Below are 18,095 nucleotides of genomic sequence, written 5' to 3' on the forward strand. Positions count from 1 at the left end.
AGTCACAGAGGCCAGCCCTATTCACTAGGGTGGGTGCACACAAAGGTGGGAACACCTAGACACTGAGGTTACAGGATACTGGTTACCACAAACCTTATTACTGTTAATTCCGCAGAGTGAGCTAATTATATGGAAACTTTTTAGAAATAATTATGATTTTAGAATTTATTACTGCCTTGAAATGCATGGAAACAATCAAAAGAAAAATTTTAATTCTAGTCATTCATTCATTCATCAAATGCATTCAAATAACATATAAGGCAAAGTAAACAAGATAAAAAGCCAGGATTTCTTTTTCACATTTACGGGACATATATGGATATCTTAAGATAACTCTAGCCCTAGCTGGCTTGGCTCAGTGGATAGAGCGACAGCCTGTGGACTGAGGGGTCCCAGGTTCGATTCCGGCCAAGGGCACATGCCTGGGTTGCGGGCTCGATCCCCAGTAGGGGGTGTGCAGGCGGCAGCCAATCAATGATTCTCATCATTGATGTTTCTATCTCTCTTTCCTTCTCCCTTCCTCTCTGAATCAATTAAGAAATATATTTTTTAAAAAAGATTAATCTATATTACTCACTGGGTTCAGAGAAGTGATTTCTGCCCCATTGTGGCTTCTAAGCCAGTGGTTTCCAAACATCTGCCCGAAACCAACTTTGCTTTTTCCATAAGGTCCTTTTCATGCAACTGAAAAGGCTTTCCTATATTCCAGGCGTATTTCACGTCTGCCTGTCCCGTGTACTAAGAAGTGGTTGGAGGAGATCATTTACAAAGTAAAAGACTGGCCACTCTTCCTTAGTAAAATAAAATCTAGGGCTGTCAAGAGTTCCGTAACTAGTGTTTGAATTCCAAAACTGTGGGCAAGCATGTGCTAAGCTTCAAAGCCAGCAGGAGCCACCCTGGAGGTGCCCTGTAGCAGGCTTCCGGCCAGGGCAGCTGAGGGGAGACGGAGGCCCTCACTTTAGGGGCTTCTCTGCAAATGGCTCAGTTGTCAAACACAATCAGAGTTTTCTCGGTGTGGTGACTTACTTCACCTCTAAAGAGGACTGGTGGTCCGTGGCCACGTTCTAGTATAAAATTTTAAGCGAGGACATATGCTTCATCTCACTCAAGATGCAATTAAGTGCATAAAATATTCTGTATTGCAGGAACCTTTCCCACTGAATTTCCCACTCAATGTCTTCTTCTCTTCCCTTTCTTTCTATTCCTCCTCCCCCTCAGACTCCCGCTCTTTCTAATAGAATTACCTGGACTCCAGAACACTCTTGGCTCAGCAGTTCAGTTAAGGTAATTGACTATGACCCTCACTAGATTCAATACTTTAAGTTACTAGACTTCTCAAGCTGCAACGTATCACATGCAATGGGAAATTCTGTTCAAAATGTTAATTTTCTTTCTATAAAATGCGAATTTTTTTCTCAATAGTTGTCACTACCTCCAAATTAATGCATGCTATTAAACAGCCGCACAGCATCTCAAGATGCAATGGAAATTAATTCCCATTCGTTACCAACTGACAGTCCACTACCACCTGCCATGTAAGACAATAAAAGTTTCGAATGCCCCATTTTTGTCCTCCAGTAAATGTTCAAAGTCACATGACATCAAGAAAAATATTATAACTGGACTATACATAAAATGACCAAAGCTACTTCAGATTTTTGCTTGTGGTGGAATAAACAAGGAGGTTCTGAGGATGAATTGAGATCTGCTAAAAATGAAATTGGCCTTCCATAGTTACAGCAGCATAAGTTGAAGAAGACAGTTCTTTTAATTAAGAACAGAACTGGTCAAGTTCTCTGACAAGCATGGGGCACTTCAAACAGCATGTAATTTCAAGAGGTTGAGCATAGCTATGTGGATGCCTATAAAACACATAAATTAGCAACGAGGCTATGCCTTTTAATGCTCTCACAGATCCCTATTTCCATAAGGGAAACAAATCTTGTACTTCTCTAATTTTGTGAATTTATGTTTTTAGTTTTTAACATTCTATCAATATCGATTTAAAGAGTGCAAACTGTTTAGAATGACTTATTTTTAAGTGGTCAGACAAAATAAAAGCAAAGCATAAGAGTTGAGAGAGCAGACTGATTAATAGGCAAGAAGAAAAATCAATACTTGTTATTGTGTGTCTTTTGTCAACTTAATAACAGTGTGCTTATGCAAGTTTTATAGGTCTTATCTCTAGATAAATGTGTGTAAAGCCAATAAACAAGTAGGCAGATTGTTTACGTGCATATACATGCAAACACATTCTCTATGTATATACACACATATAATCTAAGTGGCACATATATGCAGATGCCACTTTTCTTAAATAAAATCTAGGGCTGTCAAGATTCCCCCTAGAAGAATTCAGCCTTTGAGTAATGATTGAACAAGTGAAGCAATTCTGTCTTCCTGAGTTTTCTTGGTCTCTCTTTTCCTGGTGAGGGCTTCCACTCATAAGGACCAACCTTGGGGGAGGAAAGATATTTCTGTCCATTTTTATAATCTTATTTTTATTATGATCTGGGCCAGAGATCCTCAAACTTTTTAAACAGGGGGCCAGTTCACTGTCCCTCAGACATTCCACACATGTGCACTGCGGGCCCGGGATGAGTCAGCTGCTAAGCAGGACAGGCAGCGGCGGCAAAAACACCCAGCGGGCCGGATAAATGTTTTCGGCGGGCCTCATGTGGCCCGCGGGCCGTAGTTTGAGGACCCCTGATCTGGACCTACAAAACTATCCCTTGATTTCTTTTGAAGCACAAAACCACCTCTCAGAACCATAAAAGGTATAAAGTGGGAAGTGAGCGAGGGGCACACGGACATGAAATAGAAACCATGCACCAACATGGAGTTGAACTTTGGAGCTTCCTGTCTGAGTCTGCAGGCCTCTAATTCTCTATGAGATTCCAGGGAAATGGGCTCTCGGCTTATTTCCAAGGGGTTCCATTTTTAATATTTACACTTTGTGCTCTTAAATATTCTGGTCTTTCATTCCACAATGAAAATGGGGGGAGAGATGTACTTCCTTTCTCACTTGTAGCTTCCTGCCTCAGAGCTCTGCTTCATCCTAAATGACTGGTGTAAGGAATGACTTCATTTGCAAGTCTCACTCTCTTTTTAGTATAAGAATATCTAATACAAGAGACATACACATTAACCACATAAACCTGGTTTTTAATGAGAAAGCAGAGATTATGAAGCAGAAAGTAATATGAATTACTAGTGGGAAAATGTGCCCAGAGCATAAAAGTATACTCCAAAATAATTATTTGTCTTACTTCACAATTCAAGACCCTATTTCTTTAACCCACCAATTATTTTTATCTGCTATCATTGTACTTCTCATTATTGGGGACTTTAAGATTAAAGATACTTTAGTTTTAACACTATCTGATTTCTAGGGATCCAACATGCTGAATGGTGTCACGAGATTCAGTCTCCCCTATCACCAGACTCAGTCTAGACAATCTGGTAAAAAATCCATGATAATTTAGTTATTGTGTGGAACTTCTTAGTTGCTATTAATTGGGGGAAAGACAATATCTTTGTTCCTAGGACACAGAGTGTAGTTGGTTTTACACAGAAGGGTTAAAAAAAAGTTCTGGACAGATTGTATAAGGAAAATCATTAGAGATTCAAGTGACAAAGGACAAATACATATTCCGCCTGGCTTCATTCCGGAGTACAAACCTAAGACCACCATGGCCACCTCCAGAGGATGGGTGGGGAGGGAACAACTGTGAGCATTAGGGAGAGGACTTTTTTGAGAAGAACAGGGTATGCAATAGCCTTTGCTTCTGTATGTTGGCTCTAGCTAACTTGGATTTGGCTTTTTGCCCCAAATGATGTAGGAAAATACAGAATGCACACAGCCCACTTTTAAGAGGTAGGACTTGAGTTCCTCAGATTCCACTGCACACCTGGAGGCCTGGCTAGTGGGTGGGGGCCCCATGGGTGGTTAGCTCCTGGGCCATGTGCGGTTTATTAAACTTGGAGAAAATGTCTGCTTTACTGAAAGCATGTGGGTTGAGGGAAAAGAAGAGTTGGCTCTCAAGAGGAACACCTGTATACCAGAAAAGCACAGAATGAAGATTTCCACCATCTTATCTGATAGGCTATTTGCTAACGATTAGTTAACTAATTAGTGATCTGTGTACAATTACTCCTCAGTCATGACTGCCTATGTTCCATCGCTCTTAACTGAGGAGTGTCATGGTGGCGCCTATGCCAGAACACTCTTCAGTAAAAACGAGGTGGGGGTAGTGTTCACTGTGTTAGAAATGCAAGTGTTTACTTCTACAAGTGACTATGAAGACAGGAGACAAAGGGAGTATTCCAGGCTACAGGAAAATCAATATTAGTACAGACAAGTATTGTGTGTGAACATTACTTTAGACTGATAAAAGGAATCCTGAAAAGGAGGCTTCTATGAAACAAACAAAAAAATTCTTTTGCAGTGAAGTCTTCTCTTCCATCTTTTAATTCTGTTTCTTGGCTGTGAGACTCGAGCTCTCAATCTTCCCTCCTCCCTGTGCTGTGGCCTCATGAGATCCCCTCTCACCACTGGTCTCCCAGCAGGGCATTCCCCAGGGTCTGCTCCTGGGCCTCTCTTGGTCTTTCCAACTAGACAGCTTCCAGCCCCTCTGCCTTCTCCCATTTCTTCCATATCTTTGACTCCAAGTGCCTTTCTCAGCCTGACTCTGTCTGCAGGTGCTCCTGATGCCTGGAGTGCTTGGTGCAGCACGAAGTCAGTGGCAGGAATCTCAGCTAACAATGGGCTCTTCCTGTGCAAGGAAATGGCCCAAAGACTTAAAATATTGCATTTTCACAACGACTATCTGAGGAAAAGACTGTTATTATACCCGTTTACATACAGGCACTTCGAGGGCAGAGCTGAGGAGCATCCTGGTCGGAATCAACATTTGCTAAGAACCCTTTTCACCATAAATTGGACACCCTCCACAGCCCAGGCATCCTCTGTTCCCCTGAAGGGTGAGAGTATGCACAGTAGGGCTGCACCAAGATCACCATGGGGGTGGGGTGGGGAGGAGAGGAGAACATTGAATTTCCACTCATTCATTTACCTGAAGAAAACAAGGAAATGAAGAGCTGTCATATTTACCCCATGGGTTGGCACTGGCCCTCTCACTGGGCTCACATTTTAGATGACAGCATGCCTGTCATTGGAAGTTCCAACATGGAGGTTGATGATGACACCTCTGCTTATTTGGACACTTCACCTAGGACTCCTTATGGCTGCTGATGTGTGTTGGTCCATGCAAAATTTTGGATTATATTATCTATCTTTTTTTAAAATCTATCTTTATAGTAACTCTCACAATATGAACAAGATAGCACTAACAATTCTCACAGGTTCAAAAGCCAAGAAATGGCCAAACTCACACATCACACATCTGTCTATACCTGGAGTGATGAACACCAGTCATCTTAACCAGTAAAAATAGTAATAATCTGCTCAGTTCTAACATATTTAACTGTATAACTCTTTCAGAAGAAAAGTTTTTATGATTAAAATGTACATTGAAATAAAAAGTTTTAATGATGTTGTTCCACCTTTAACATACTGTTTTCAGTTCTATCTTTAGTGTACATTTATTATATAGTGTAAATTGTATCCAAAGCATATGTAATTAGTTGACTAGTATCCCCAGAATTCATATCTACTCATAAGCTCAGAGAGGGACCTTATTTAGAAATTGGGTCATTGCAGATTGATTAACACAAGGTCTTATTGGATTAGAGTGGATTCTAAATACAATGACTGGTGTCCTGATCAGAAGAGGTGAGGAGATACGGAGACCAAAAGAAGACCCTGTGAAGATGAAGACAGAGATTGGAGTCGTGCAGCCACAATCCAAGGAGCAACTGGGGCAACAAGGGGCTGGAAGAGATGAGGAAGAATTCTTGCCAGGGCCTTTGAAGCAATGTGGCCCTGCACCCACACCTTGATTTTGGACTTCTAGCTTCTAGAACTGTGAGAGAATAAATTTTTATTGGTTTAAGCCACCCAGTTCCTGGTAGTCTGTGATGGAAGCCTTAAGAAAGCAGTCCTCTATGTTTAAAATGTATAAGTGAAAAACAGTCACATATGGTGGTGTAAACTAACATTTTTCTGATTGGGTGGGTGGACAGGTTCACATACAGCTGCCCTCTACCTAGCAGAACCAGCTTTGAGTAATTCAAACAGGCCCTGTCCACTCCATTTCCAGCCCTCTTTTCTTTTTAACAGTTCTCTCTGCTTAGAAAGCTTTTTCTCCCATTTTTTTCCCATTGGAAACATTGTCTACCCCTCAAAGTTTGTGCCAAATACTCAATGCCTCCTCCATACTTAACCACATCCGTCTAATTTATTCATGCATCACTGTCATTTATGGATACATCTTTCTCTCCCATAATTCTGAAAGCTCTTTAAAGAATGAAGCTGATCCCATGCCTTCATCACACTGTAGAGCCTACCTGAGAATATTCCATAGGAAAACCACCGAGAACACACCTGATGCCTTCGATGGACCTGGAGGAAGCAGCCCAGAGGAGTGAGAGCTGCAGGGCTCTGGCCTTGGGACAGCTCTGAGCATGGTTGAATAAAACCTCACTGAAGACATATGTGTATGCCTGTCACATTTCCAAGTGACAAGGAGCAGTGGGGACAGTAAGCACACTGGATAACAGCTAGGACCGAGAAAAGATTTCTGTAGTATCAAAAAAATGGAATCACCTAACAAGCAGCGAATGTAAAATACCTAATTAGATAAAAAGAATGTTAAACATTCAAGGTAAAGATAATTGATTCATAGCTTTGCAGGAGTCACATGTGAAAAGACTGGGCATTTTATTTGACTGTAGAGTTATGTTCCTATCAGTCTTCATAGTAGTTAGAAACACGGGATTGGAAGTCAGTTTTCAGCTCTCTGTGCCTCAGCTCCCTCATATGTATAATGTATAATGTATAATGTATAATGTATAATGTATAAAAAGTCATGTTGGAGGGATTTAAAGAGGGTTAAATACAATAATGAATACAAAAGTTTTATGCTGAGCATGAAACATATTACTTAAATAATTTTTATTGTTGTTAATCCTCATCTGAGGATATTTTTTCCATTGATTTTTAGAGATAATGGAAGGGATGAAGGGAGGGGGAGCGACACACACATTGATTGGTTCCCTCCCACATGTGCCTTGATGGGGCCGGGATGGAGCCTGTAACCCATGTACATACCCTTGACAGGGAATTGAACCCGAGATCCTTCATTGTGAGGGACCAATGCCCTAACCACTTAGTGACACCAGGAAGGGCACGACTTAAATAATTTTAATAATCATTGCTATCATCATTGTTATAAACATTTTTCTCATCTTAACTATCAAGAAAACCTAGTATGAATCCAGGTTGCCCATTGGTATCGCTTGTTTTCTGCCTGTGTGTCGATGACGTGTGAGACAGAATTAGGAAGGAGACTGGCCACTGCAGGATGCCCAGAGAAGAGCCCTAGACATAACAATGTGCACAGGGATTGCAGCTTGCATGGGAGCAGGAGGCCAGGCAATGCTGGGCGATTTAGTATCTGTGTGCAAAGGCTATCCTTTGAAGAAGGGATGGGTGCTTCTCATGTGATTTAGGAGGTTAGAAATAACATCAGGGAATGAGCGTACAAAAGATACAGATTTTCTATCAATATAAATTAGTTTTTAAGGTTTGAGTTATTCAAAGAATTCATAAAATTCTCCCAGAGATAGTGAGTGGCCAAGGCATCCAAGCATAGAATGAATGGCCACTTGTCAGACTTGCTTTTAGCCTAACTGAATAAATGCCTTCCCAGTACTCTTTATACTCTGAAGGTCTTCAGATTGCACATGCTTTATCCTCCTCCCACCCCCAGACAATTCCCCGGTTAAATAAATAATTAATTAGTGGGCATTTTAAGTCAAATTCCCCAGAGATTCCCCACCTAAGAAAACAAAACTTCGGCCTGAACGGTGTGGCTCAGTGATTGAGCATCATCAACCCATGAACCAAGAAGTCAATAGTTCCATTCCTGGTCAAGGCACATACCCGGATTGCAGGCTCAATCCCCAGTAGGGGGTGTGCAGGAGGCAAATGACTGATGTCTCATGGATGTTTCTATCTCTTTATCCCTCTCCCTTTCTCCCTCTCTAAAAAAAATCAAGAAAAACATATTTTTAAAAAGAAAACTAAACTATGAAGACTGTCATATTACTGTTTCATTGCAAACAGTTCAGCCATGTTACTTAGGTTACATAATAATAGTACTTTAAAATTTAATAAAGATTTTTTAAAAATATTTTTTGAAACTTTACCTTTCAAAAATCAGTTTTGGAGTACATTTTGTTTCCTAAATCCTCAATTCACTACACACTCTGTGATTTGTTTAACTGAGTAGGCAAACAATGAAGAAAAAACATGTGGAAATGTTCTTAACACAGATTTACCTAATTATAAGGTATTTATAAGCAGTATTATTTTATAATAATATTTAATAATATCCAATAATGAAAAAATTATTATCTTAAATGTAGCTTGGAACAAAATATGTTGTATAAGTTTGACAGAACCACATTCAGCAGTGAAGAAGTGCCCTTGTATTTATTTCTCTATTATGTTGAGTAAAAAAAAAAAAAAAAAAATAAGACAGATTTTTTACTATAAATCATGTTTACAATAATATAGATTCATTAAGCTTTTTTGAAAAATTGTTTTTGAGAGTGTATATGAATGAATAAAATATCTTGGGAAGAGAGTAATCAAACATGATGAAAAGATGCTATTACCTATATGTTAAGCTACGTCAATAAATGTCCTACCCAAACTTTTCTTCTTTTATAGACAACATTTATAGTACCGTTAGTCTACCGGGTATATCAGTCTTGCTTTATTTTTCTCCAGCTATTTCACTAATCACATTTTCAAAATAAGAATGCTATGTCTTCTCACTCCTAACATCACTGACACCTCATGCATATATTTTGATTTGAAGATTTATATTTAACCTATATACTTAAAAACAAAAGTATATAATGCTATATTTGGTACAGCATCAAAAAATGTATTAGCCATGACAATAATTCTTAAGAGATTCACATTTTATGGAAGAAAACATGCAATGAAGAAATAAAAGCTTCACAAATGTGGCTGAAAAGAAAAATTCATATATATAAACATTTTCAAAGTGACTTGTGACTATAAAAAGGAAATTAGACTTTACCATCTCCTGTATAAAAAGATTTCTGCACATTCTTTGTTGAAGTACAGAATAGGGGCAGTTAACAATGGAAAGACCAAAGTTTTGCAACAAAAACCTATATGACTGAGGCAAGCAAGCTAGAAAACCCCAACCCTTCAGAACCAAGCCTTTCACATCCCAGGGCTTAGCAGTGGTTCTCAACCTTCCTAATGCTGTGACCCTTTAATACAGTTCCTCATGTTGTGGTGACCCCAACCATAAAATTATTTTCGTTGCTACTTCATATCTGTAATTTTGCTACTGTTATGAATCATAACAACCCATGTACATACCCTTGTACATACTCTTCAATCAGTAATGTAAATATCTGATATGCAGGATGTATTTTCATTATTACAAATTGAACATAATTAAAGCATAGTGATTAATCACAAAAACAATATGTAATTATATATGTGTTTTCCGATGGTCTTAGGCGACCCCTGTGAAAGGGTCATTCGATCCCCCAAGGGGTTGCAACCCACAGGTTGGTGACCCTCAAGTTGAGAACCACTGGCTTAGAGGAATTAAGGGTTAGTAGGGGTTCTCTGGTTTCAAATCTAATGACCGAATTGGGGCATCTTAATTTCAATTTATTATTTTAAAATGCACACTCTGAAAACCTCTTATTGAATAATACTAAAACTCTTTAATAGTGAAAAGACACTAGTCTGCAATAAGAGAAATAAAACAGATATTAGAAAAGAAAGGAGAAATAAAACAAAGACCAATCAAAAAAGCAATTATCAGAGAGTAGATCTACTCAGACCATTTGCATCCTTTCCTTCGTTTCTCCCAGCTCCTACATAAAGATACCTCGTACTACCATCCTCCAAAAAAATCATAAAAGATGTGAGTATATTCTTTCCTTTTCCTTTTTATTTTTTATAAGGAAATAAAAATGTTCATGCCAATATGTCTCACAGTACCCATAAGTGTGAATTTTAGCTGCGTACCCCTGTGTCAGCACTGTGATCTTCATAAGTCATTTACACTCCAGTTTTCCCTTTATTTAAGGCATATGGAGATATTCGTTTTCCCCCACAAAGGAGAATTACATCAAAGATGTATATAAAACTGCTATGAAATTGTGCTATGGAGGCATGCTTGCAACAGCACAGAGGCTTAAATGGTCTGGTATTTAATGATAAATAAAACGTTAACACTCTCTTTAAAAACATATGTAAGAGAGCTGAAAGAAGTCTAAAGACTGAAAAAGCTTAAATCATAAGCAATAATGCCAAAATAAATAATTGTGAACCCTAGAAGTTAAAAATATTAGTTCTAGTAATAGTCACTTGGGAAAAATAAAAATTCATTATTTGAAGGAAAATGTAAAAATGTTGTCATAAAAATACCATTAGGTTTTAGACTTGAATTTTGGATTTGGGATGTATCTCAGTTAAATATGAACACTTAACTCTAGTTCTTTATTTTAAGAAAACTCTACAAGGCCTCGTTGTATTTTATACCCCATTGATTTTGCATGATGCCAGGGTATTAGTTCCTTTTGTGTTAAATCACAACAAGCCAGTTCTGGTTCTAGATCTGGTTCTGTCTGTTTCACTTGTGCAGCTGGACTCAGAATGGTGATATGATTTTCCTTCTCAAAGTGAACACATTAAGGCCGATGCCTAGCATTCTTGAAAATAACATACTGAATCTGCAATTCATATAATGCTAATCTGCATATAAATTTTACACATACAAAAGATTAGTGCCCAACATTCTCTTATTCATTCTAACATTTCTTATTGGTGTTTCTCTTTTTTGGTTTATAGAGTGCACCCAATAAATATAAGTGACATAATCCATAACTTGAACAGCTAAGAGCCATGACAATATACTGAAAGAGGAAAAAAAGCTATACAAGTGACAGTAATATAAAATGGAAAGGATATGCCACTTAGTAAAATAAAATGCATTTAGCTCATAGCAAAAAATAAAGAAGCTTATCTGTAGCTAGAGAAGCATAAATTTGGTTTCTTATTAAGCCAAATTCCCTTAATATGAACATTTAAAACCTTCCCATTGGAGATAAGACACTTATCCTTAATTTAAATATGCAATGTTAAATAAAGCGATGCCAATTCAATATTCTACTTAGCATTTCTTAAGAGTATGCAAGTTATTCTATTTCTATATGTTTTCAGTTGCATGTCAAGAAAATTTATTTTAAAATAGCATGTTGAGCTGTTAATCTGAAGAATATTCTATCTACACATGACCAAACATATAAGGATTGGGGACAGATTTCAAGACCAATACTCTAGAGATTGCTGTTGAGATTGAAAACCTGAATATGCAGGATGGGGCACAATGTAAATGTAAGCATATTTCTTAGTTCTAGTAGTTAACAGTGAAATGAACATTTTCTCCAGCTCACTTTTACCAGGGAGGTTCTATCAAATATAATATTTGGCATGAACCCTCCAGTGGGGTGCAATTGTGCTGAAGTAGCTATCTCAAAGAATACCATAAAATAATCCCATTCTGCCTTTATGTTTGTAGAAGTGATTTCTTTTTATAAAATACTCCATGCAAACCCCTCAACACAGTACATAAGCACTTGTGCGCTCCATCAGAGAAAATTCCTGGAGACAAATTTCAAGTATGCCACCAGAGTCAAGTCACATGCCCTGCTCTACAGAAATACCAGAAATCTGACATGTCGATGGTATTCACAGATGCAGATATATATTTATGGGACTCTATCAGCATACATCAAATGGCTATGAATAAAACATCATTTAATTCTGCCGGAATTCAATTCCAACTTCAGAAGTAGAGTATCGCTATATCCCTTGCCAATGTTGAAAAAGAAAGCAAAAAAAAACCCCCACATATCTCAACCTAACAATTTCTTTACTACATTACACTCACGTTTTTTATCAATGCCCAGACAACTTTAACCTCATGTTTACTTTCAGACACAGAAAAATGAAGATAATATTCATTTTCTAAGTTTTTCAATTTTTAGTATAGTCTGGTATATGGCCCACTTTACTTGCTGATAGAGACATGCAGAGTGACAAAACATGCATCCATTGAAACAGTAAAAACCTAGTCAGTGATATTTGAAGTCAACTGAGATCATTCACAATTCTCAGTTTCCTGAGCATTAAAGAGATAGTTGTTCTACATCTCATCAAGTAGCTGAAGCATCTACCGATGTTCTGATCCAAAGATCATCTATACTGTTTGCTATTGAACCACAGAAGATACTTGGGGATCCATGACCAACACCCACATTCCAAATCAGACAAAAGATTATAAAACCAAAGTCAACCCTTTCATACTCAGACCATGACATGAATGCATAATGTGATGTAGGAAAAAATAACGTCATTCATACAATGACTAGTTAAGAGAGCCTCTTGGACATAAGTAGGGAAAAGAAAAATGTTTGTACCCACCTGGGATCTTTCTGAATGCTGTCAATGGACGGGGATCTGGCCAAGGTGCCTTCGGGCGGGAGGGTAGGGCCGGATTTGCTGTATGGAGACTCAACAGAGGGACAATACTGCAGCTGTCGGTAGGGGTCGGCGTAATTGGAGGCTGGGCCGGCGGCGTAGCTGGCCCGCTGGAAGGTGGCCGTGGCGGCGTTCGGTGGGCCATGCTGGCTGCCTGTGCGCTGCAAGGGGACGGAGTCGACACCAGGGGAAGATGGGGCTAGGACAGGAAAGTAGGGACAAAGTAAAAAATTGAGGACCTGCTCACAGAAATGGTTAACCAGGTCTAAGCAAGGGGGAAAGTTACACACATAAAACAAGGGTTTGAAAGAATAAAAAAAAATAATTGGTCATATCTGAACCAATATACTCAATGTGATCCAGTAATGATAATTAGCATGCGATTTCAGAAATACACCTTTCTGCTCTAGAGGACAAGGCATCTATTGTCTGTTTATTACTTACCAACATCCAAGAGAAGGTTTATTAATCTAAGGTAAAAACAAACCCAGAAGAAGGAATATTTTATAGGGAATCGTGGACAGTTAATTATTGTTCATGTTGAGAAAATTCAGACAGTGTTTGTTCATGTGATGTTACGCTAAATTCATGGAGGGTGCAAAACAAACTTAGGAACGTAGTTAATTTTCCTGAGTTAAAAAGTAAGGAAAAGTGAGGGAATGTGTGCATGGGTGCAGGTGGGGCTCATGTTTCCCTAATTAGCACTACGGCAAAAAATGCAGAACTGCTCTAGTTTTTTTAAGTTGTTCGCTACAGATTTCCATAGATCTCTTTTCACCCAAAGCTGTCAGAGTAACACATAGATTAGGAGAAGGGTAGGCGTGCAGAAGTGGAAGACCAGCCCAACTGTAACCCAGACAAAACAATGAGCTTTCTTGGCTTTCGCAAAGCATTTGCATCTTTTCAATGTGTCTAAATTATTTTGAGGAGATTTTTGCACCAGTTACCAAAACCAGTATGACTATTTCTAAACTGAATTTCAATTTTTTGAAATTCTTCCTGGATTCTTTTATTTTCTTTTATTTTCTTTTATTTTATTTTATTGATTTTTACAGAGAGGAAGGGAGAGAGAGAGTTAGAAACATCGATGAGAGAGAAACATCGATCAGCTGCCTCCTCCAACCTCCTACTGGCGATGTGCCCACAACCCATGCTCTTGACGGGAATCGAACCTGGGACCTTTCAGTCTGCAGGCCAACACTCTATCCACTGAGCCAAACCGGTTTCAGCCATGAATTCTTTTCAGTACGTTTCTTGTCATGATTTCTGGGATTTTTCTGGGTCTCAAAAAATTTGATACCTAAGATTTTAGTTGACCTGTACAATGAAAGCATCTTTCATATTAATAGAATGTGACCAGGTATTAATTGCTGCAACAATGAATAGCCATGATCAATTTTAGGCAGGGTATTTACTTCCTGGCCTTGTAGATTAGAATATACCCAAAAGGTAGCCAGTGTCTAGTATGCCCATTTCTTCCCTGGATGCTCTCTACATGGCATTAGGTTCCAATTATATATCCGTGCCCCCGCCCCCTCCCCCATTAACTTTGACTCCCTGAGCTTCTTAGTGGATGGTGATAGAGTTTACTTATCCTCTCTTACATTAAATGATATAGGGCTTGTCAAACACAAAAAAAATATGTCATATCAAGAAAACAACTGTTAAAAGAAGTTAAGGAAATCATGTAGAAATGACCAAAGAGTCACAAAGTGAACTGGAGGAACACATTCTAATACTGAAAACTGATTTTTAACTAAGAGATCAGCACTTCTTATTTCCAAAGCTTCTAATACTTAATCTTATAATAACCAAAATTCTGGGAACAGGTACCAGTGAAAACTAGAAAAATATTTAAGAACAACTTTCTAAAATAAAGTATGTACATTTCCAGAGGAGCTGACTTTTGAAATGAGGACTGCTCTGATGGATTAAGTTTCATAATGATCAGATTAGACTAATAAACATTAAGTTTACAACCAGAAAATCTGTTTTATGTCTGTTAGGTCACAATCAATATGATAGTGGTGATAATTTAAAACTATAAAATCAGAATTCAAGTTGGTAACTCCAAATCGAAATAAATTAGAAACTGATCAATGCAGTAAAATAATGTAAAATAGCAATACAAATGTGGAGAAAGGTTATAGGACCACATGGAAAAAACAAGAAACACGTGTGAGAATCTAACAGGTCTCAAACTAGCCATCAGTAATGCCACCATGTACTTGCCTTATGCTTTTAAACATGACATTAAAAAAACGACTTCAACACATAAAGATTCAATTCTCCCTTTCTGCAGTGCATACCTGGTGTGGCTTATGCAAATCATGGCTCTTTATTTGCATGGATAAGCAGATGTTGGTCACACTACTAGAAGATTTTCTTTTAATACAATATTTCCCTTAATTCCTGTCCTGTTATACATTTTCCTTACTTAAATTTTAGAGCTCAGTTGACCAAATCACCTGCCTGGTAGGATTACTCTATTCAATTGAACCTTCTTGTGGCAAACACTTGAAGTGGAAGGTGCTTCATCGGGTCTGTAAGCACCCCTCTCCTCACTTGCCCTGCAAACAGCCCCTTCTCCCTCAATAAGCTCTTAGAACTCAATGAACCATCATACTGGTCTCTTTGAGGAGATTTTAGAATTTGCCTCTTCAGCAGGTTACTTGAAACTTCACCCGACATCTATGTTGTTCATGAAATTATATGTTTTCCATAGAGCTACACAAATAAAAGTCTGGCGTGTAAAAAGAGAGATGTTTTACACATTATATTTGAAAGAGAGGAAGAGAGATCCTTTTTAATAAAATCAAACATTCTCCAGGTACTCTGATGATGATAGATGGCTATATGTATTATTTACAGACAGTGGGGAAAAGAACAGAATGGGTAGATGTGTATATACAGAAATATGAAAACATAAAAAAAACCACATTTACATATGTTACATAGATAGCATGCAGTAAGCTAATTAAATGCTATGAACTCCCTCTGCAAGTTCAGAAAATAAAGATGGCTTAGGTGACAGTGGGTCCAAGAACAAGGCCTACACACTCTTCAAGAGAGTTTAATTCTGTTACTTTAGGAATGAAGGACCTTTAGCATCCAAGCCACTACATTTTCAACAGGATTATCATTTAGAATTAACCGTAAAGGTCTTTTAATTTTCTGCACTCCACACAGGCTGATCCATGCCAAATGCAATGGAAAATACCCAAGGTAAATTTAAGATAATCTTTTAATGTCAGATATTATTATATTTGTGGGGAGTGGCATTTAATGAAGAATTTTTAGTAGTGTGGAATCATTATTATTGGAGTTGATGTTTCTGAATTTTACCATGAACTGTTCTACTAGCAAACACTCTGTCTTCCTTCAGCTGTAATTAGATTTTTTATTTACACCATTTTACATATAAAATGAGTTGATATAGGTAAGCATCTGGAAGCTCTTCCTAGCTTTAAGACACTATTTATCATTGAGCTTATTAAACATTTCTATTTGGGTGATAATGTGGCCCTATCTTTTTAGATTAAAAAAAGGTAAAATTTTAAACTAATAAGTTATTTGACTTGCTCCAATGGGAAGTAATCATTTTTACAGTCTGAAGTAACAGCATTCACAAACAATAAACTGTGAATAATCCATATTTTTCTGGACTTAACTGGTAATTTTAACTGAAAATGTTATTTATGTGTCATTAAAGAATAAAAATAAAATTTTATGAATATGAAGGTTCTATGTAATTCTTCTATAACTTTATTAAGCACTGGCTGGTATTGTAGAGAATAAAGATGTTTAAAAATATTTTGCCTACATGTGCAAATATTTTTACCACATTCTTTTATTTTATTAAAATATTTTTATTGATTTTAGAGAGGAAGGGAGGAGAAAGAAATAAAAACATCAATGATGAGAGATAATTATTGATCGGCTGCTTCCTGCATGCCCCACACTGGGGGTCCAGCCCGCAACCTGGACATGTGCCCTACCAGGAATTGAACCCTGACCTCCGGGTTCATGGGTCAGCGCTCAACCACTGAGCATACTGGCCAGGCATTCACCACATTCTTTTTTCTTTTTATGTTGCAATACTTGTCAACCTCATAAGAATATTCAGCATGTTTTCCCCTTGCAATGTGTCTGTGATAATTCATTCTTTTTAAAAAATATATATTTTATTGATTTTTTACAGAGAGGGAGAGGGAGAGAGAGTTAGAAACACTGATGAGAAAGAAACATCGATTGGCTGCCTCCTGCACACCTCCTACTGGGGATGTGCCCGCAACCAAGGTACATGCCCTTTACCGGAATCGAACCTGGGACCCTTCAGTCTGCAGGCCGACATTCTATCCACTGAGCCAAACCGGTTAGGGCAATAATTCATTCTTTATTACAAGCTGACACTTCTATTACCAAAAGCTCAATTTCTCCACTCACTTAGAATCACATTTATCTATCGGGAAATTCATGTGTCTATCACTGATGCAGACGTCGGCCATTCTCACTAGTTTAGAGAGATGTGTTCGCAGGGTTGTCAGAGGCAAGAGTCTGTGTGAATAAAATGACTCTTAAGTTGACAGTCATCGATATGCCTTGAGTTTGAAATACAAATCTGTGTTATTTTGTTTTTGCTTAATAGACTTCAGCGTAAGCAAATTCACGAGGCTCACATATTCCTTGTCTGGCTGTGTCTATTGTACAAACTCTGGTTTTGAGAATCCTTTTCCCAGATGAAAGGTATGTTTTATTTCAACAGACACCCTAGTTAAGAGTGTGCCTCTTTAGATTTTCATCGTGCAGGATGTTAGACTGGTTGTCCTATAAAAGCAGGTGGGCTTGTTCACACCACAGTCCTCCTCATAGGCCTGCTTTTCCTGCTGACGTCCACACGATTGTGCCTCCCTGCCCTGGGAGAGGGCATGAATGGCAGCCTGCCTCTGCCTCTCTCTCCTCACTTACTGGCCCCACAGACAGGAGTGACTGCCATGTCTGGTGAGATGGCACCCTCTGGGGAGCCCTCTTGACCATGAACCACTGCAGATTCAGTAATTTTTACCTGAATCAGAAGGATTTTACCTTCTCTGGGGCTGTGAGGCTGGCTTCTATCTCAACTTTCTCTCTGCCTCCCTAGTAAGAGCACATCTGGGCCCATGGAGGCTGGCGGGCCACCTGAGAGCCTGCTCCCTTCTGCTCTTGCCTCCCTAGTGGGCAAGAGGTCTGCGGTTCTTATCTTGCAGTGGATGGGGTGCCTGCGCCTGAAATGTCTAAGTGAGGTCTGGGGCGGGGGGGAATCCTCTTTAGATCATGTTCTCTGGCATAGCTGTGGCCAATAGGAGGCTGCTCAGTTAAATGAAATCTT

At 38.5% G+C, this 18,095-nt stretch overlaps 1 protein-coding gene across 3 annotated transcripts in view; it reads right to left on the reverse strand.

Annotated features, from left to right (window-relative positions):
• Positions 1-18,095, reverse strand: part of CTNND2 (catenin delta 2) — a 784,675-nt gene that overhangs the window by 277,083 nt on the left and 489,497 nt on the right. For all 3 annotated transcript variants that reach the window (XM_081089970.1, XM_081089969.1, XM_081089968.1), the window contains one exon: positions 12,671-12,926. In XM_081089970.1, the coding sequence (XP_080946096.1) occupies positions 12,671-12,926 (256 nt within the window). The remainder of the gene's footprint in view (positions 1-12,670; positions 12,927-18,095) is intronic.

Source organism: Myotis nattereri (assembly GCF_964212035.1).
Source record: "Myotis nattereri genome assembly, chromosome: 4".
Classification (NCBI taxonomy): Eukaryota; Metazoa; Chordata; class Mammalia; order Chiroptera; family Vespertilionidae; genus Myotis; species Myotis nattereri.